Raw genomic sequence first — 20573 nt, forward strand, 5'->3', positions numbered from 1 at the left:
TCTGCAGTGCTACGACAATGTATAATTTTGTTACATCTCTTAATTTTTTTCTGCTTTCTGATTGGTGTCTGATTACCCAAATAAAGAGTATAAGATTCCCATGAACATCAGAAAAACAATTTTACATATGAGAGTTGTTTTCTATCCTTTCTGGTGGACAAAAACCATTCAATGCCATCTCCACAATAGACATGACTCTACTGCAACTGGCCGCTATAATCACAAATATTTTTCTAGGCAATTTCTCAGGAATGGTGTATCTCGGGATATTTTAATTTTGTTTTTTTTGTATATTTAAGATTTATAATGGGGAATGACTTCCCCCATTTAGTACTAAGGGAGTGATTTTCTGCCACTCCCCCTGAGAATATGGCTATAATGCTTCTACTCGAGCTCAATGCCATCGAATTCTCCTTGCAAAGGAAATGGAAATGGATAACATCTTGATCGAATCTGAACCTCTTGTCGCGGTAAAAATCATCAAAGTGGTATCCCACTGCCCATGGAGATCGCATCATGCTATCCAAGATTTGAATGAAAATGTTGGTTCGACAGGTTGAGTCAAGATCCAAAATTACAAAAAAAAAAAAAAAAGGAAAAATATAATGTAAGCATGGAAAGTGATATTGGCACTGCCATGTTTTGATAATGCACTAGCTCATCCTTGGCTCTAATTTATGAACAAATTTTCCAAGAAGTACAGACTGCTCATGTGAAAATGAACCTATCAAAAAGGAGAAATTATATGTTGTCCCGCAGAAGTACAAGTGGGGCTCACATATTTGAATGTCTAAACACTATCCCTGAAATCAGCTCTAAAACGTCCCTGCTACCAGTAATCCCGACACCTTTTCTTCCTACACATTCTGATGACAATTAACAAGACAAAGTTAAAAGGACGGGGGAGACAAAATGAGTGGAGGAGGCAAGAAAGGGAGGAAAGGTGGCAGTGTTGGCTCATCAACGAAAACCTCTGGTGGAGAAAAAACTGCCGGAAGAAGCGGCAGCCACCTCTGGTAGAGACACAACCGGAGGCAGGAAATCAGGAGCTGGCAGAAAATGTATCGGGAAGAGCGGCAATGCTGGTGATGTAGATGGAGGCGGAGGAGAAGGAATGACTAGTGAAAGTGGTGATGGTGGCAATGGTGATGATAGCGGAGGAGAATACACGACGGGTGGTGGCGGTGGAGGAGAAGGGAGTGGGGATAGTGGTGCTAGTGGCGAAGGTGAATACACGACTGGCGGCGGCGAAGGAGAAGAAGGAAGTGGGGGTAGTGGTGCTGGTGGCGGAGGAGAATACAAGACGGGTGGCCGCGGAGGAGGAGAAAAAGGTGGGAGCAGTGGTGTTGGTGGCGGAGGAGAATACATGATGGGTGGGGGCGGTGGAGGAGAAGGAAGTGGGGGTAGTGGTGCTGGTGGCCGAGAAGAAGGAAATGGGGGTAGGGGTGTTGGTGGCGGAGGAGAATACACGAGGGGTGGGAACAAAGGAGGAGAAGGACGTGGGGGTAATGGTGATGGTGGTGGAGGAGAATACACTACGGGTGGCAGAAGTGGAGGAGAAGGAAGTGGGGGTAGTGGTGCTGGTGGCGGAGGAGAATACACGACGGGTGGCGGGGGAGGCGGAGGCGGAGAAGGGAGTGGGCGTAGTGGTGCTGGTGGCGGCGGAGAAGGAAGTGGAGGTAGTGGTGCTGATGGCGGCGGGGGAGAAGGAAGTGGGGTTAGTGGTGTTGGTGGCGGAGGAGAATACACGACGGGTGGCGGGGGTGAAGGAGGAGAAGGAAGTGGGGATTGTGGTGCTGGTGGCGGAGGAGAATACATGACGGGTGGTGGCGGAGGAAGAGAAGGAAGTGGGGGTAGTGGCGCTGGCAGAGGAGGAGAATACACGACGGGTGGCGGCGGAGGAGGAGAAGGAAGTGGGGTTAGTGGTGCCGGTGGCGGAGGAGAATACACGAAGGGTGGCGGTGGAGGAGGAGAAGGAAGTCGGGGTAGTGGTGCTGGTGGCGGAGGAGAATACATGATGCGTGGCGGCGGAGGATGAGGAGAAGGAAGTGGGGGTAGTGGTGCCAGTGGTGGTGGAGGAGGAGAAGAAAGTGGGGTAGTGGTGATGGTGGTGGAGGGGAATACATGACGTGTGGTGGAGGAGGAGGAGGAGGAGGAAAAGGCGCCACGGGTGGTGGTGGTGGTGATGGAGCAGGAGAAGGCACGATGGGGGCGTTTGCGGAGGAGAAGGAAGTGGTGGAAGTGGCAATGATGAAGGAACCAGAGGTGGAGTGATGGAACTGGTGCTGGTGATGGAGATGGGATTGGAACTAGTGGTGGTGGTGGTGGAGAAGCAAGAACTGGCGGCGATAATAAAGGTGGCGGAGTAGAGGAAAATGGTGGTGGAAGAACAACTCTTCTTGGTGGAGGAGGGTGGTGCGGGCAATGCCGAGGTGAAGGAGATGTCGGGGGTGGAGAGGGTTTATTGCGAGGGAAAAGCCACTTGCCACAGTTTCCAAATAGGTAGTGAAAAAGAGAATCACAAGATTCCCTCTTATTGTTTCTCTTCTCCTCTTCTTGCTCCATTGCTTCTTTTTTCTCTTCACGATGGCTTTGTCTGCCTTCTGCCTTAGCAAGACTAAGCAAAATCAGGAGCAAAACCGCTTTCAAAGTGGGTTTCATCACTGCTTCAAAAACCAGAAAACGTTGAGATTCTCTCAATTGTTGTTGTTTCATTTATGTATATATTACACCAGAATTCATGAATAGATACACTACACTAGAGAGGGGGGGGGGGGGGGGGGGGGGTGACAGGGGGAGAAAAGGGGGGAATATATCAGTTTTCTGTGTGTAGGCAAAAGGTTTGTATCTCTGAGAGAGGAATAATGGGTTTCATCTTTAATGGTTGTGCGTGTGCAGAAAATGGTTTGAATGCATGGCTACGACTACGACTACGAGACCCTTTTTATCTGCATGCAATTCCTACAGTAAACTACAAGCTGTAGAACTCTTTATTTCAAAGAAGCTTCTTTCTAAACAGTTTACACATTGTTTGATACTTCCCCTCTTTTGTTTGTTCGTGGAATCGTGGATAGCAGTTATCCGGAGTATTCATGTAATGGGCCCACCGTTGCTTCCATAGGACCATAATTTTACCCACCTGTGTAAAATGGTGGTCATAAATACACTAGAGGGGGCTGGCCCAGGGAAGAAAAGAGGGCGCATAACTTTTACATGTAAGATATCCTTATTAGTTATTATATTGCAAATGAGACCTTAAGACATCCTTGGAAGTCATTAACTAAATTATTTGCTAGTATAAAAATTATTTCTTAAATTGACTTTTACCCATCTCCCACTGCGTTATAATAGTAATATTTATTTACTAATATAACAATTATTAGTAAATTGTCTTTTAGCCTGTGAGTTTACTACTCTTAGGGTTAGGATCTCCACAATCAACTGACTTGTAGCCCATTCTCCCATCCAGAGTATGGCTGTTATCCATGAGGATGGAAAACCTTGGATAAGTTATTCCTGGAATTGAATACCTGCTTGGGTAAACCTCTCGGATTGGCTGCCTTGCCTGTATAGTATATCCTATGGACTGTTTTTTTCTTTTTTTTAATATAGGTGGAAGAAAGCAAGCCTATCCAAGGATAAAATAAACCCTGGCTTGCTATCCCCATTGAGAACAGACCCAAAAAAGTCTCCCACCTAAAACATGATTTGCCACCGAAACAGAGGATTCCAACCATACGGTGTAAGGCCTTACAACTGTATGGTGGAGGTACCACCCTAAATATTTAATACGAACAGCAACTAAAAACAGTTACTTCATCACAAAATTCAAAACTCTTCAACAAAATCACATTATTATATAAATGGACTCTTCAGAAGAATGGGCATCATGTCTTCTCAAACTCATAATCCACCTCTTTAATACTTATGAATGTCGATCGAATGAAAATGTCAAATATTATTATTACCAAACATGTAGCCTACATGTAGGCATCTTTTGAAGATTTTAGAAACATATGGAGTGAGGTTTCTGCCAAATATAATGAAAGAAATGAATGGAAGGAGGACGGGAGGAATTTACACCACCGTCTGCCGGAAAATCTACTGCTACTCACAGTTGGTAAGGAAAAAGATTACCCACGGCAAAATGCAAAGGAATTCTGGCAATTGACAGCTGACGGAGAAATAAGCCTTACACCCGTTGTTTAGGTTGAAAATGAATGGCAGAAGTGCAGAACTTCACTAATGGTGTGGGAGAGATGGTCTCTTCTCCAACATCTCGTACTGGACGACGAAATTATCCTACAATCCACAGTTTGAAGTCCTTCAAATATTGAACAAAGTGCAAAATATGTGCAGAAAGAATGGGGGGTGTTAAAAGCAAACCATGCGAACTGTTTTCCATGTGTTTGGATCGAAGCAATGGTAAGATCCCCTCTCGAATGTATTCGTCTTGACAAGAGGCTCCATGTTTTGGACTCTTATGAACCATAACCGGAACTCTCGATGGTAGAACCATCCCCTCTGGTGCCTGCAAAATGTACATAAATCGTCTCTTAATAAAATGGACTCTGGGCTTAGTTTCAATACATGACTGCAATATAGTAAAAAACGGTTAATGCAGGAAAAAGATATTCCGGCACACAAATAGTGCATAAGACAAGAAAAGTTGTCCTAGGTTTTCCAGCAAACAAAGCACACTGCCCAATAAGTACAACCTTGAGAACAGTGAAACATCATGAAGTTCAGCTACAGTGGCAATAATTCTTACTAGAAACGATATGAAAATTGACTGGTTGGATATGAATCATAAAACTGGATTGTAAATCATAGGATTTTTTCTTTACTTCTCTACAATAATAAACTACGACCACCATCATACAGGAATCATTGTAAAACCGCATGTGTGCGCGTACGCACACATACAAAGTTCATTAGCATATATATATATATATATATAGAGGAAAAGGATTGTAAGCTCGAGCGTACCAACCTTATGGTACGCTCGAGTGCCCAATCACATGGGTCCCACATTTTTTTGTGGTGATCCAAAGCATTCATTTGCAAGGCCCTATCATAGATAGAGTGTGTGCCAAAAATCAGCTCCATTGAATCATCCTAACCCGTCCAAAGTGGAGGGCAAAAATGGGCAGATTTGTGGACAAACAGTGTCTGTCCATTTTGACCTCCACAAATGGATGGGTTAGGATGATCCTATGGAGCTGATTTTTGGTACACACCCCATCTATATAAGGGCCTTTCAAATGAATGCTTTGGATCATCCTAAAAATGTGGGCCCACATGTGATTGGGCACTCGAGCCTACCATAAGGTTGGTACACTCGAGCGTACAATCCTTTTCCTTATATATATATATATATATATATATATATATATATATATATATATATATATATATATATGAGAAAACTGTTGGTGAGCTTAAGCGCACCATTTTTTTGGTGCGCTTAAGTTGTTATAACGCCTCCCATTGCTGCGCTTAAGTGGGACCTAGCGGGACCCAAACATTTAAACGAATGGGAGGCGTTATAACAACTTAAGCGCACCAAAAAAATGATGAGCTTAAGCACACCAACAGTTTTCTCATATATATATATATATATATATATATATATATATATATATATATATATATAGAGAGAGAGAGAGAGAGAGAGAGAGCATACAGTTCATTAGCAGCATACAACTGAGCCTCATCTTTTGGCATGCTGCAGGCAAAGCAAAAAAAAAAAGATGACAGATTAAAAAAAGTAATGGAAAACAAGCAATGCAAAAATTCAAGAAAACAAGACGAGCAAAGGAATGCACCTGTAAAAGATATAAAACAGTGTATCTAGCCGGAACTTTGAGAAATAACCTGGCTGCAACATAATGTAAGAGTTAGGATCATAAATATGGCTGAAGAACTCAAACCATTGGTTTTAGGAATCAGAGAAGCTCACATGCAGCGGAGGTGGCTGGTTAGCGTAATAACATTTCGGCAAAATAAACTCAGGCTCTCCCTTAGAAGGCTTATCAGACCAAGGAGACCCAAATGTCTTATGAAGGTTATCGGTTGAGTTTAAATTTAATCCCAACGTTGTGAGATCAATTCCCAAAGCAAGAGTTGTTGCATCAGGGTTGTTTGTCCCCCCTATAACATTTAACAAACCCAGCAAGCCAAATCGATCAGGAGAAGTTTGGCTCCCCTGAATTGATTTCAGACTCGGCTCTCTATATGACTTGGTTACAGCCGACATCTGTTGCAGTCGAAATTGGGGTTGATTTTGGTGATGTTGATACTGTGGAATAAGATGGTCGTATGATCCCATACCAGAAACTGAATTTGGAGAATTTAATGGTCTCATTCCAATGCTAGGTGGTCCACTGCTTTGAGCCTAAGAGGGTAAAAAATGTTGAGATGAAATGTCCTATAGTTTCACAGTTCACAACAAAATACCATATCTCCTCAGAAAAAGATCAATCAATGGAAGTCAACAACCATACCTGTAAGTGATAGGCTCCATGAGATGGATAAGTATCCCCTAAGCTAAACCCAGCTGATCTTCCCATCTGTACGCCAATGTGTGCGTTAAAAAAATGCTAAGAGACCACATTATGGCATGAAAAGAAGGCAGCTCAAAGCTAAGGCACTGAAGGATATTATGGAAAAAATGGATCAGGTTCCCTATTCTTCCACAGGTAAGCAAGGACTCACAGGGAAGTGGTGGGATTGCATCATAGAGCCAGCATTGCCATGAAATTGTTCTTTCTGATGCATATCCATTGCAAAATCAGAATTACCACCTGCACACAAATTAAACGCAAGATTGTTGCTGCCGCAGCATAAAACAATTGTAACAATTCCAATACCACCAGAAAGACAAGCCTTTCAAGACTTCTAAGAAGCCTAAATTTTAGTAAAAAATAAATATAAGATAAATAAATTTACCAAACCATTCGAAAAAACAAGATAAATAAATCTACTAGTGAGCACTAGAGCACCTACTATGACAGGTCACTAGTAGACATCAGCACCTAATGTTGAAAGACATCCACCCCTCCCTACAAACAAACGTGTATTGAGAAGGTGGACAGTGGTGTAAGGTGTTTCAATGTTGATTCTACAAAGAATAGGGACACAACATTTAGTGATTTTAGTTATTTAAGTTTTTCTATGCGTCTTCTATGAAAAATATGGTGTTAGCCAATCAAGAACAAGAAGGTAAAGACGCTTGGGGCATATCATTTTCTGCTCAACCTAGAAAAGCATCTAGAAGGAGCAAAATGCTGGAGTACCCTATTTCTATGATCCAGGTGGATTGTGGCATGGTTTGAGTTGAAACAGAACATCTGTGGAAGACTCATATGATGTGTGAATCTTTAAACAAGCATATCTCCCTCATATGTTATTTAATAGAGATGATGCTAGCATCGTTGGAAAGATATCACATAGCACTATGACAAACATCAAGAGGTGCTAGTGGCCTTTTCCTGAAAGATGGCGCTGGGGGTCACCGGAGAAGCATTCGAACTTAGGAAGCCCTTCAAAATTGCGGTCAAAGATGTACTTTACTACTCATAGACTTTTTGATAGTAAACAGCATTTCAGTGATTGTATTTTGTAGTAGCCCCGAGAGGCAATTTTGATGTACTTGTAACGTAGATTATCGGTCTGCCCATAATCAGCCCATATTTTAATGTTCATTTTTTGGACTTAATATTTATAGTGTCACCCCTACTAGGAATTAGGAGTCCTACGCTAACTAGGAGTTAAAGAAACCCTAATCATATATAAGGGAAGGCTTGTAACCCTCGAAGGGATCACCTCTCAATCTCTCATGGTGGAAAAGAACTCGCCCACTCAATCCAGTATCTTTGTGATGCATACTCTTTATTGCCTTAAGTATCTTTGTGATACGGCCAGTCCTTATAGTATGGCCTTCCTTCCTTGCCTGAGGCTTAGTATAGTATGGCAGCGAAGAGGTTTATTACCTCTATTGATAGGAGTGGGACATGCCTAAAAAGAGGTAAGGTCTGTCAAAGATGACGAAAGGTCTTGTTAATAAATGTTGACGAAATGTTTACTGAAGGCATCAAATCGAATCGATATTCCTTTCTTGCATGTACTTGGAAATGAAGTCAAAGAAAAATTATTTATTGAGTGCAATCCTAATGGGCCCCTTTCTTTTTTGTAAAGATTGATCCTCATCAGGGTACCTAAAATAAAACCTTCCCCAAGCTTTGAAATGAAATAAAAAAGTCAAAAGGCGGGGGTTTTAAATCCCAATCATCAAAATTTTTTGATGCCCGGGAGACGTCCAATACGCAAGTGGCATATCATCATGTGTCAGGCCACATCAGACCACATATTTTTGTATATTTAACAGTACATCACATAACTATCAACAAAATGTATCTCAAACATGATATTATTAGTTCCGACTAGTAATTTGAATTTGGACTAGGTCCTAAACAGCAACTGGTTACAAAAACACTCGATAGTCTCAAAAACTACTGAGCTATTGCCAGTTCAACATTCGAAAGAATCCGTATTTATTTATTTTTCGAATGATAAAAACCCTTATATACAAGTTAATTGCCCAACCATGACAAGAAGAATGAAAGAAGAAATAATTTGGCAATAACCATAGCACAATTTGTCTATGAGGACTGCAACAGATCATAGTCTTATCATTAAAAAAACAGATCATACAGTCTTAATCAAAAGAATAACTGAAGCACCTTTGAATCCAGGTAAAGCTGGAAAATCTTCATTCTGGAAATTGACGTCTTGACTTGGTTGGACAATAGAACTAAGATTCACACCTTGCTTTCGTAGAGAATCTGTGGAATAGTATGCCAACTGTTATACCATTGCAAGAGTAAGCACTGAAAGAAAAAATATTAACTAAAATTGACAATTACCTACCTAATTGTCCCTGGGGCCCTCCAGCAGAATTTGGATGCCCGGTCAACTGAGGGAAATCAGTCATGTCAAAAGGAGAATTATCATTAGAGTACACATCATTTAAAATTCCAATGGAGCTTAGTAGATTATTCCCTGCTTGAACTTGGCTTTGAGAAAATGGACCTCCAGAAGTTAAATAAGAATTTCCTAGCATAGAAGGTGCTGCAAAACTCAGTGCATCGGGTGTTCATATCAGATAAATACAGCACAAGTATGAAATCAGCTCACACAGTCCATATCAATAAATTCATAATCCATACATCCAATATAGTAGCCGATAAGCATAACTAGAAAAGGATTAGAAGGCCCCAGCAAACATTAGTTGTTTAAAGAGAAAAAGATAATTTAATAAAGAGGAGTGATTTGCAGACACATAATTGGCATCAAAGCATCAAATACGCAAAGGGATTTGCTAGGCGCCGACCAGTTGTTGCACGAGAGAGCAGCCACATAGGCTCACTTTTCAACAGATTTTGTCTTATCATCTGAGGTGGCAGCTCTCTAATGCAACAGCTGATCCGCAAAATGACTTTTGCAATGGTCCCTAGCAACTCCCATATGCAAAATAAGGAATTCTAGTTGGGTAAATAAAATCCCAGGTGACACTAAAGTAGTTGATTCAAAGAAGTCCAAAATGGGTTAGAAATTATCTAGTTATCACCTTCTTCATTGTTGTTTATCAACTTCTTATTTCCATGCAAATCTCTGTCTACATGACCCAATAATCAGGTGACAAAACCTTCTGATTGTAAAATACTATAGAAATATCTAAATGATTCATGATACATGTTTCAGTTTATGCAGAAACTAAAAGTGCCAAAAAAATGATATAAAACACAATATTTTCTATTTCTAGGTGTTCTCCTTCCCCATCCCAACACCCCCTCCCATCGCTCTCGAACATGATGATTCCATTGACTCAATCTCCATCCCACCTTCCATCACGAGATTTAAGTTGTTACCTTGTTGAGGTGCGCCACTCATTAGTCTACTAGGTCCTTGTACACTGAGATTTCCTGAGCCATTGTTAACAGTTAAATTTATGCGTGAAGTTCCAACAGAGCTTAAGCTCCGTCCAATGTTGCCCCCACCAATAATGTCTCCCATTGAGCTTGTAATCCAAGGACCTGCATTTCCCAGAATTGGAGATACTCCCAATCCAGGAATAGCATTCCGATTACCAACTATAGCAGAGGTTCGGGGAATCCCTTGAATGGATCCATTCATGCTACCACTGAATGCAGGGCCTCCTACGACACTTATACCTCCTCTATTTGTGATCCCTGAATGTCCATGTGAGCTCCCATGAGAAATCTGCATTTCCGAAGAAAATATGTGCATAAAACCAGAAACTCCAACTGAAAAAATAACTAAAATATAAAAAAACAAAAGAAACATTACTGAAAAAATGATTTATTGTATGCCGCATCATTGAAAAATAGGTTATGTTCCATACAGAAAGAAAAAATCCAAAAAGAATACCTGAGAAAGGACAACAGGAAGATTGTTAGAAGCAAATCGTCCACTAGAAAGGCTTCCCGCATATTGTTGAAGACCATTTGAAGGGACACCAGCCATTGCTGCGCTTCGCGAAGTAAGTGAGCCTTGCATGTTTGAAAAATTGAAGCTCCCATGAATGTTATGCGGCCCTTGTACGGCTCCTACCAAAAAGAAATTTTGCAATTACATAATATTTCCATAAACTAATTATAAAGATAAATTGGAAAGTCAAATATAGCATCCTCACCGGAGTGGTGGAAAACGGGGACACTTCCAGATTGAGCAGAAAATGAAGTTGCAAACGTCTGGCCCGCAGAGTTTGGGACATCTGAAGTTGATCCAGTAAGGTTTGACTGCAAGAAAAAGTTCCATACATTTTACATGAATATAAAATCCTTGCACCATATAGCGTCAAATTTTGGAGGAGAGAATCAGTATAAATGAGTTTTTATAGGGTGACCCGGCGTACATGCTCGTAATCAAGGTGCCACCCTTGATATTTGTTGAGAGCATCTATTTAATACCAGAAGGTTCAGAAGAAGAAAGTTCCAGCAAAAACAAAAAGACAAACTAGAAGCTAAATCCAAGAAAATCCAGCAAAATTTTTTGTAACTAATTAGAAAGGAAAGTCTTGAAATAAAAAATTATGGGTTAACTGAAAATCAAGGCAAGATTAAGTTAACAAGAAATTACAAGCAAAGTAGCAGTGTAGCACCACCACAAGACATAAGGCTTTAGCATCAAAACCGAAGTGAAAATTCAGCTTTCCACCAGTCATCCTAAAATCATAACAATTTTTTTTTATTTTTTAGAGAAAATACCATTCATTACAATTATTATAATTACCTATAAACCAAAAATATAATCAAATCCCTAAAATTTTCAGGCAAACCAAAGCCCTTCTAGAATTGTTCTTGAAAGATGCTCTTGCTTCACTAAACAGAAAGTAGATGCCTAAGCATCACACTTTCATAGGGTTTAGAAGCAAGAATGGTAGTGTCAACCATAATAACCACATACCTTAATGAGCTAAAGAAGTCCTAAATGATTAATTAAAACCACATATAACATGAACCAACTGAAAAAATGCCCAGTATGGCATGCTTCAAGAAGAAATACTTAAAGGAGAGTAAAAGTTGATAACAGAGGACATCTTCGAGTATAGATCCTAAAAAATCATTTAAACAAAAGTTGTAAAAGTATAACCGGCATATACATGTCCTAAATAAATCATTCAAACAATAACAGGCATACCATCCATCCCTGCCCCACATGATCCTCTTTCCTTCGCTACGGAAACCAAAGTCAAATTTTAAATAATGTCGCTTTTAGATTTATCTTTTTATTCCCTTGCCTCATTTTTCGAAGAAGTGGGATTTTCTATAAAAACAGCAAGCCATATAGGGCTTCAAAATACAAGAGAAAAAAGCAAAAAGAAAAAGGATTACAAGCTAGGCATCTCATGCCAAATAATCAACTCTGTGCAGGATACACCAATATTTGCCAAATAATCTGAGGAAGGGTTTCCTTTTCTATAGATATAGGAAAAGGAACACTCCACATTCCCTTGACTCCTTTCACAAACATTGATGTCCAGATCATCATCATAACCTTCACTTTTAGATAACAAACCATTTATTAGCTTAAAGATGCAACTTTTTTCTTCTTGGTCTTTTCTAATTCATCAACAAGACTGGGCATTAGTTTATATATGAAGTAAATTGCAAAAAGTAGCATTGACCAAGGTGGACCAGCGATGGAAACAATTTTCTAGCTCTGCAGTCTCCATGTTCAAACGCTTGACCTTTAGATGACTCAAACGATCAAAGAAGGGTGGTATCAACATGTCAAATGAGATACCCAGACGCATGTTGACGTTATGTATTCCAAGAAATGGGGAGTCATGTTCACATTTTCAGTCTACATTGGCATCATACTAGAAAATTAGTTCCATGGCAAGCTTTCAAAATAAATGGCATTCTACCAAAATTGAATGATGGTTGCATTCATGTAGTGATTAAGTAAATTAAGTGTACATTGTATTTATACACGGGCACACAAATGACTAAGCAATGCATATATAATTACAAGTGTGCTAATACCCTTGGTGTTCAAGTGGTGGAGGGTGCCCCTATTTGTGACACAAGTCATAGGCACTATTCCCATTGTTTTCAAGTTTTGATTTGCCTAAACCGACTTATGTACCATAGAAAATACAAGTTCACTATGTGCCATGTAGTATTTGAAGTCTTTGTACCTAGTCCCTCAATAAAGGGAGATGAAGGTGTCACAACCTATGTAATGATACTCGATATATTTGAATGGTCAATTCTATTTATTCCTCAAAATGGATATTAAGGCTGGATAACATGACAATAGCATCCAACAATGAAGATAACATGATGTTTCAAATGTTGCACATATGTGGGTGAATTAACAAACATATTCAAAATACATGATACATCCACTAGTTAATCCAAACCAACTGTGGTTAAAATTCATGACTCTGGAGAACGCTACTCAGTCTAAATTAAAGAAACCCTTGTAAATGTGTAAACTATTCTGACAGTTTATAACATAAGGAGGATCCAAAGAAGAAGACATACATTAAGAAACCCGGACATTGTACTGGTCAAAAGAATTAGCAGGACACTCTGTTCTTGGCCAGGAAAAAGGTTTTATTTGTCTGGATTGTAGCTTGAAAGATGTCCCGGTTTTGGAAGTTCCGTTTTATGCTGACCCTGGGATGTAATCTGAAAACATGACAAATGGTAAGAAGAAAAATGCCCAAAAAAAACCATTACACAAGAGACAAAATCTCTCCACTTGCTCATTTCCACAAAAAAAAAATGCAATCATAAGAGAGAGAGAGAGAGAGAGAGAGAGAGAGAGAGAGAGAGAGAGAGGGAGGAAGGGAGAGAAAATGCAGCCAATAAAGAATCATATTTATTCAGATTGGCATAAAAAATCACTGAATATATCGATAGAAATTTTCAATATAATCAAAATAAAATGGTCAATATGACTTGCCCTGTGAGAGTCGTGTACGTCGTCTCTTGCTCCGAGCTCATCATCCTCGCCTCTATCCAAAATTTGGAGAATTCCATTTTTGGTTTCAAGCTTGGTTCTCCTAGAGCTATGTTTGGGTTCCCTTTGAAGGGCGTAAAGTTATTGCGCTGAAATTATGGCCTATGTTTTCTATTTAAGGGCATATTGAAGTAGTTTTCATGGTCATAAGGAATTTCTCAATTGCTAGCGAATGATAAGAAAAAGGATTATTTCACCAATGGAAGGATGGAAGATAATGCTTCTAATTGCCTAGCATGCCTGCATAACGTTGATAGCAGGTCTTGATAGATTTTACGTTCTAACATCTAAAAGTCCCGTTTTAATGTGAAGAGTTAATACAAATATTAATTGCAGTATAATAAGTACAATGAATAAAAACAAAGAATTGAATTTATTCTTCCAATAAAATAGAAAGGAGTAAGAAATGCATAATAGACTAACAGAAAAAACCCCAATAGTTAATAACATTTCCAACACATGAAATCCAGAGTTCTAGACCTAAGCTAAGTATCTAGATAAGCTAAACAAAAAAGACCTTAATGAATCAGTGAAAACCCTAACTATCAACAAAGAGAAAGCAGAAGGATTAAGAACTCTTGAGTAGCGTAAAAATTCTGATATTTGCAATGAGAGGCACCCAAAATCAACCTGATTGAAAGTGGCGTCATACCCTTTCTTTCAAGTCCAAAACACCTCTTTGCCCTCGAGTGAAAATAAAGCACAGAATACCGTCAACTTCTTCTCCTTCTCGAATTTTTCTAATTTTTCATCTCTGCAACTCCTGAGAAGAGGAGGAAGAGGAAGAGGAAGAAATGAGGATGAGGAAGGAAAAAGAAGAATCGACGTCGGAAAAAGATAGAAAAGAAGAGGAAGAAGAAGGTGGAAAAGAAGAATCGACGCCAAAAAAAATGAAAGGCGCCGGAAAAATGAAAGAGAATAATAAGAAGGAAAAAGAAGAATCGGAGCCGAAAAAAATGGAAGACGCCGGAAAAAAGAAAAAGCAGGGGAAGAAGGGGGGAAAATATGAATCGATGCCGGAAAAATTGGAAGGTGCCGAAAAAAATGGAAAAGAAAAGGAAGAAGAAGAATGGGAAAAAAAGAATCAACTCTGGGTCATCTTGGTCTGACTCGGAGTCATCTTGGTCGACTCAGGGTCATCCCATCTGACTCGGGGTCATCGCTCATCTCGGTCTGGATCTTGGTCTGACTCAGGTTCATCTTGGTCGACTCGAGGTCATCTCGGTCTGGATCGGGGTCAATTTGAGATGAGTGATGACCACAAGTAAGACAGTGATGACCCCGAGTTCGGTCGATTTTAGGCATCTTACATTTTTTTTCCAGCGTTGAATATTCTTTTTCCTTCTTCCTCTTCTTTTTCATTTTTCTGGCTTCTTCCATTTTTTCTGGCACCTTCCATTTTTTCCAGTGTCGTCTTCTTTGTTCTTCTTTCTCTTCTTTTCCATTTTTTCCGGCATCAATTCTTCTTTTTTACCTTCTTCTTTGTTATGATTCTTGTTTGTTATGTGCACAGAAAGATGCCAATTAAGGCCTAAGATGGGAAAGGCGTGTTGGGCATCATAAGTTTAGATGGTTGCTGCTTTGGTTGATTGACGCCATTAATTAGGAAAATAAAGGCAGTAAGTTACCCTTATTAATTAGGAGAATAAAGTTAGTAGGTTGCTATTAATTAGAAGTGCTCTTATTTATGAAGTCTATTTGGTAGGATTGTTTCCTATTTTATTGGTAGTTAGAGAGTCCACTGTATATTACTTAACTATATATTACTTTATTGTAATTGGAATAGGATTATTGAATGAAGAATTTTATCCCAAAATTGTGTCTTTGAACACAGAGGAGGACCGACCCTTCCCTCGAAGTGAGTCAAGAGGCTGATCCTCTACAAAGATCAACCACGTTGCAAACCGATTCAGGTTCGTAACATTTACGGACACCAAAAGATGCCAATTAAGGCCTGAGATGGAAAAGCGTGTTGGGCATGACAAGTTTAGAAGGTTGTTGCTTTGGTTGATTGCTGCTATTAATTAGGAAAATAAAGTTAGTAAGTTGTTGATATTAATTAAGAGAATAAAGTTAGTAGGTTGCTATTAGGATTGATTGTTGCTATTAATTAGAAGTGCACTTGTTTAGGAAGTCTATTTGGTAGGATTGTTTCCTATTTTGTTGGTAGCTAGGGAGTCCACTATATATTACTTGATTGTAATTGGAATAGGACTGTTGAATGAAGAATATTATCCTAAAATTGTGTCTTTGAACACGGAGGAGGACCGAACCTTCCCTCGAAGTGGGTCAAGAGGCTGATCTTCCCTCTAAGAAGATCAATCACGTTGCGAACCGATTCGGGTTCGTAACATTTGGTATCAGAGCGGCACGATCCGACTTCGCATAGAAGTAGATCGAAGTAATAATGGATCAATGGGATGAGACTATGAAAGAGATCAAAAGGCATCTAGTTTCTATGAATGCCAAGTTTAATAAGATGTCACTATCACTTGGCGTGAAATTAGAAAAACCTCCATGTCTGCAGAAGCTAATGGAAGAGTTCAACAAAAGCACCGCCGAGAAGGTTTGCACAGTGAAAAAGAAAAGACGAAATAGAAAAAGGGAGAAAAGAAGACGAGAGATAGAAAGCAAATAGAAGAAAAAGTAAAGAAGCCACAAAAGAAAGTCGTCGTTGATTATAAATGTTGTCGAGCCTGAAACGGTTGTGACCGAAAATTGTGTTGTTTTATTCAAATTAGTCAATGCCATCGGGATGATCTTCACCCACAACCATCCGTGCATCAACATGCCAGTCATTCCAAAAAAACACAATGAAGGAGCTTTGATGAATGATACGATGAGATCGGTTTGAAAATGGAGTTGTCTCAACCCTTGATGGAGCTTTGATGAAAGATACAATGAGATTGGTTTGAAAATAGAGTTGTCTCAACGCTTGATGAAGACATACGGGATGGTGACTAATCACGAGACGAAGTGAAGAGGAATGAGAAGACAAAATAAAAAGAAAAAGAGAGAAGAATTTTGGAAAGTCTTGCACGAGATCATCTCCTCAAACAATCATCGCTTAATCTCCAAACTTGAGGACAAGATGTATTTCAAGGCGGGTGGTATGTTACGTGCACAAAAAGATGCCAATTAAGGCCTAAGATGGGAAAAGCGTGTTGGGCATGATAAATTTAGAAGGTTGCTGCTTTGGTTGATTGATTCTATTAATTAAGAAAATAAAGGTAGTAAGTTGCTGCTATTAATTAGGAGAATAAAGTTAGTAGGTTGCTATTAGGATTGATTGTTGCTCTTAATTAGAAGTACTCTTATTTAGGAAGTCCATTTGGTGGGATTGTTTCCTATTTTATTAGTAGCTACAGAGTCCACGATATCTCGCTTGATTGTAATTGAAATAGGATTATTGAATGGAGAATTTTATCCCAAAAGTGCGTCTTTGAACCTATGATTTGTGGACACAGACATGAGTGTCGCGTGTCGCTGACACAGAGTGTCGGACACAGCAAACCCCCAAAATTTAGAAATGGGGACACGGCTAAAATAGAAAGGATATATAATCATAATTTGTCTATATAGATTCGTGTGCTGAGTTTCGATAAGGATATGAGTTGTCCAACATGGCAACATCTAAAAATCTAGAAACAGTGATGCGTACAGACATACATTATTGATTATTACACAAATGTGTATCTACACATTCACATTAACTCTAACACTCCTAGCAATATATTTAAAAGTCTCTAAATGAGTGTCGACAAGCGTGGACACACGTGTGTCAACAAAAAATTCCACCCGATTAAGGTTCGTAACATTCTTCATCTTCTTTTCCACTTTTCCGGCGCCAGTTCTTCTTTTTCCTTCATTTTCTTCATCTTCCGCTTCCTCATCCTCTTCCTCTTATTTTTTCTTCTTTCTCTTCTTTCTTTTTTCTTATTCTTCCTCATCTTCTTCTTCCTTTTCCTCTTCTTAGGACAGTATTCTGTTCTTTATTTGCACTTTAAGGCAAAACGATCTCTAAGACTTGAAAAAACAGTAGGTGATTTTGGATGCCTCTCATTGCAAATTTCAGAATTTTTCCGCAACCCAAGAAGAGTCTTTAATCCAAAGCAGAAAGTCACAAAAAAAGAATCATGCGATTGACAGAAAATCTGTCAGGGTATAACAATGCCCGGCGAACACTATGTGAAACTACCAGTTACTCCAAAAGCTTAAGCTGATGGAGACAGCATTATTTAATCTTTTATACTTTAGCACTCCCCCTCACGGGTAGCCCCTCTTTCTGGAGTTGGCCTCCGCGTGGCACATGTGGCCCCTCTTTTGGGTTTGGCCATTGCATGTGGATTTTTGCTATCCTTGAGGTTTGAACTCAGAACCTTTGGCTCTGATACCATCATGTGAAACAACCAAACCCTAATTACAAAAATAAAGTAAGCTGAAAAGTTCCCAACTGAGTTGAAGGAATCAAAACTCCAATGATCAAGAACAAAGTAAGAAAAAAAATGACCAAGCCTAAATCATCATAACAAAAATCATTTCCAGATCATGTAAAAAAGTGGAGACTAGGGCAACAGAACCATAAAACAGCACATACATAAAAAAATGGTTCATGTAAACCCCCAGAACAACATTAACATTAATGAAAGAAAGAAAATAACGAAATTAATCAAGCAAAAAAAGAACGAGAAGAGAGGAAGAACAGACGTACTCCGATGAACAATGGAGATACAGTAGAGAGAGAGAGAGAGAGAGAGAGGGGGGAAGAACACAGACGAATATATAAGAGAGAGGATTCGAATTGCCAAATAGGGAGGGGTTTCGAATTGCCAAATAGGGAAGTGGTCCGTGCGTACGTGGCTTATAGATAGAAGTTTAGATGACCAAAATCTTAACAGGTTATGAAGGGTTTTTATATGGAAGGGTTTAGAGAGAAGGTTAGACCACACGGGACTTGACAGTGGGGCCATATAAAAACTCAGGAAATCCAGATACGGAGAGATTTTATAGGGAAATGATAAATTCGCACCTCCTGTAGGATGATTCACACCACTTTTACATGTCAAAAAGCGTGTTTACGTCTGCCGCAATTCACGTTAACAGGGGTGCGAATCATCCTACAAGGGGTGCGAATTTATCATCGCCCTTTTTATATGGTGGAACAAATATCAAGGGTGGAATGTTTGACATAGCACCTTCAAAGCTAGCTAGGAAGAAGAACTGCATATTATGGAAACCTTTATAGATCGGTTGGGATCATAGTTAGCAAAATGTGTTTCTGCAAAATTTCGAGTTTAAAACGGTTTTGGTTCAAAATAACTTAGTCAGATAAAAAGAAACACACACAAAAAATACATTTAAATGTTGTAATTTACAAAATATAGTACGGGTAAAATTGGAAAGTTAGCCAAAAAAACGTGTTCAATAATACTAAACGAGTTTAAAACGTGTTCCGAGAAGAAGAAAAAAAGATGTGTAAAAGTTTTAAATGGCAAATCATTAAAATGTTAAACATCTTTTTATGGAAAAAAATTGATGTTTTTGCTAACTATGGTCTAATGGTTGGGGTCACCCTATAGAAATGATTATTTAGCACAACCTATTTATGCTGCGACCCATCAAATGGTCAGTTTGGGGCCCAAAGTGGGCCCTGAACCATACATTTTGAAAAATAATAGCACTATATGAGCTTACACCATATAATAGGATCACCAAAAATCTTCTTTATACACGTTGTTGCCAAAATCTGCTCATGACCGGATGAGCTTGAGTTGTACTTCGGTATGTGCACATCATGTGCTCAAAGAACACACATTAGAGGTTTTGAAGTTTGGACTCTGGAAAGATCCTTTGACACTCAAGTTATAAATCGGCATAGAAATCCAAACAACAATGGAGCAAAGTAACAGTATGCAAGAGATCTTAGATACTTACCTTTGAGCATGGGGTCCTTTCATAGAGCCGGAGTCCTACGCAGCTTAGAGTACCCGCCTTTCTTGGGGACATTCCTTATTGGTCAACTTCTCTGACGAGTCGGTTTCCATGTTTATCTTGGACATCGTCAAGTTTCCTAATACAACTCTGTTTCTATTTGCGTGATCGAGCTTTTAGGAAGGTGAGAGTGAGATTGTTTATCTCTTTCGATTTCCATGTTTATCTTGGAGATCCTCAAGTTTCCTAATGGAACTCTGTTTCTATTTGCGTGATCGAGCTTTTAGGAAGGTGAGAGAGAGATTTCTTATTTCTTTTGTAACTGAATTTTTTACTACTAAAATTTGAAAATATGCTGAAATTACGTGTCAAAAATCGCTTTAGAACTTATTGATGATTGAGTTTTTTTTGTAAAGGGAAAAAGATCATATGACCCCTATACGCATTACCCGACCTTTCCACATCTACATGAAATAATAGTCTTCACATTGCAACTCCACTGCATCATGGTTTAGTAGTTTCCACATGGACTTGCACATTATTGATAGAACTAGAAATGCAAAGGGTGGATAGAGCAAGACAGAAGAGGCGCATGAAGAAAATGTACGAGAAGGAACTGTTTATAATAATGGAAGCTAAATACAAAAAGACAATAAAGAGGGCTGAAAACGACAACCCGTCGATAGCTGTCATACTAAGACATTCATTAGGCCGTTTTGACTCTCTATATCGGTCATATTTGTATCCCGTCTTCATTTTCAATGGGAGGGTTCATGTCATCTGTTTTCAAATTGTTAGTGTTCATCTCCCAATATATCTCAACAAATCACTCTTACATAAAGGGAAAATTGTCACCCTTACGGAGGAGAGGGGTGGAATGAGGGGACACCAAATAGGACCCTTTTTTTGCCTTACTGGCTTGGATATCTTTCTTGGGAATACCCTCTTAGACATATGAACAAGGTTAGAGCTAAATTTCTATTATGAACCTAAATCGGTTTGTAATGGAATTGATCTTCTTAAAGGGAAGATTAACCTCTTGATGCAATTCAAGGGAAGGATCAATCCTCCTTTGTGTACAAAGA

The 20573-nt window shown here is 39.3% G+C and overlaps 1 protein-coding gene and 1 non-coding gene across 2 annotated transcripts; one reads left to right on the forward strand and one right to left on the reverse strand.

Annotated features, from left to right (window-relative positions):
- Positions 1 to 3837: 3837 nt before the first annotated feature.
- Positions 3838 to 18452, reverse strand: LOC143849885 (putative NOT transcription complex subunit VIP2). Its single transcript, XM_077359171.1, has 14 exons — positions 18269 to 18452; positions 13077 to 13223; positions 10718 to 10823; positions 10453 to 10631; positions 9933 to 10284; positions 8932 to 9132; positions 8745 to 8846; positions 6718 to 6806; positions 6507 to 6572; positions 5963 to 6397; positions 5829 to 5881; positions 5687 to 5728; positions 4387 to 4531; positions 3838 to 4302 (listed from the first exon to the last, which is right to left on the reverse strand). The coding sequence occupies exons 2-14, from the start codon at positions 13092 to 13094 to the stop codon at positions 4243 to 4245; spliced, it is 1848 nt and encodes a 615-aa protein (XP_077215286.1). The 5' UTR covers positions 13095 to 13223; positions 18269 to 18452; the 3' UTR covers positions 3838 to 4242.
- LOC143852106 (small nucleolar RNA snoR35) lies at positions 10718 to 10795 on the forward strand. Its single transcript, XR_013236684.1, has one exon. It is a non-coding gene; the product is annotated as a small nucleolar RNA snoR35 (small nucleolar RNA).
- Positions 18453 to 20573: the final 2121 nt, after the last annotated feature.

This window comes from Tasmannia lanceolata, unplaced genomic scaffold (assembly GCF_043159265.1).
Source record: "Tasmannia lanceolata isolate RefF3 unplaced genomic scaffold, GAP_Taslan_0.1 ptg000018l, whole genome shotgun sequence".
NCBI classification, from domain to species: Eukaryota; Viridiplantae; Streptophyta; class Magnoliopsida; order Canellales; family Winteraceae; genus Tasmannia; species Tasmannia lanceolata.

Excerpts from the sequence above, each read along its gene's own strand:
- LOC143849885 (XM_077359171.1), bottom strand. Across the intron at positions 10,632-10,717 it reads CCCCGTTTTCCACCACTCCG|GAGCCGTACAAGGGCCGCAT; the intron begins GTGAGGATGCTA and ends TCTTTTTGGTAG. Across the intron at positions 5,729-5,828 it reads CTGTTTTATATCTTTTACAG|CATGCCAAAAGATGAGGCTC; the intron begins GTGCATTCCTTT and ends CTTTGCCTGCAG.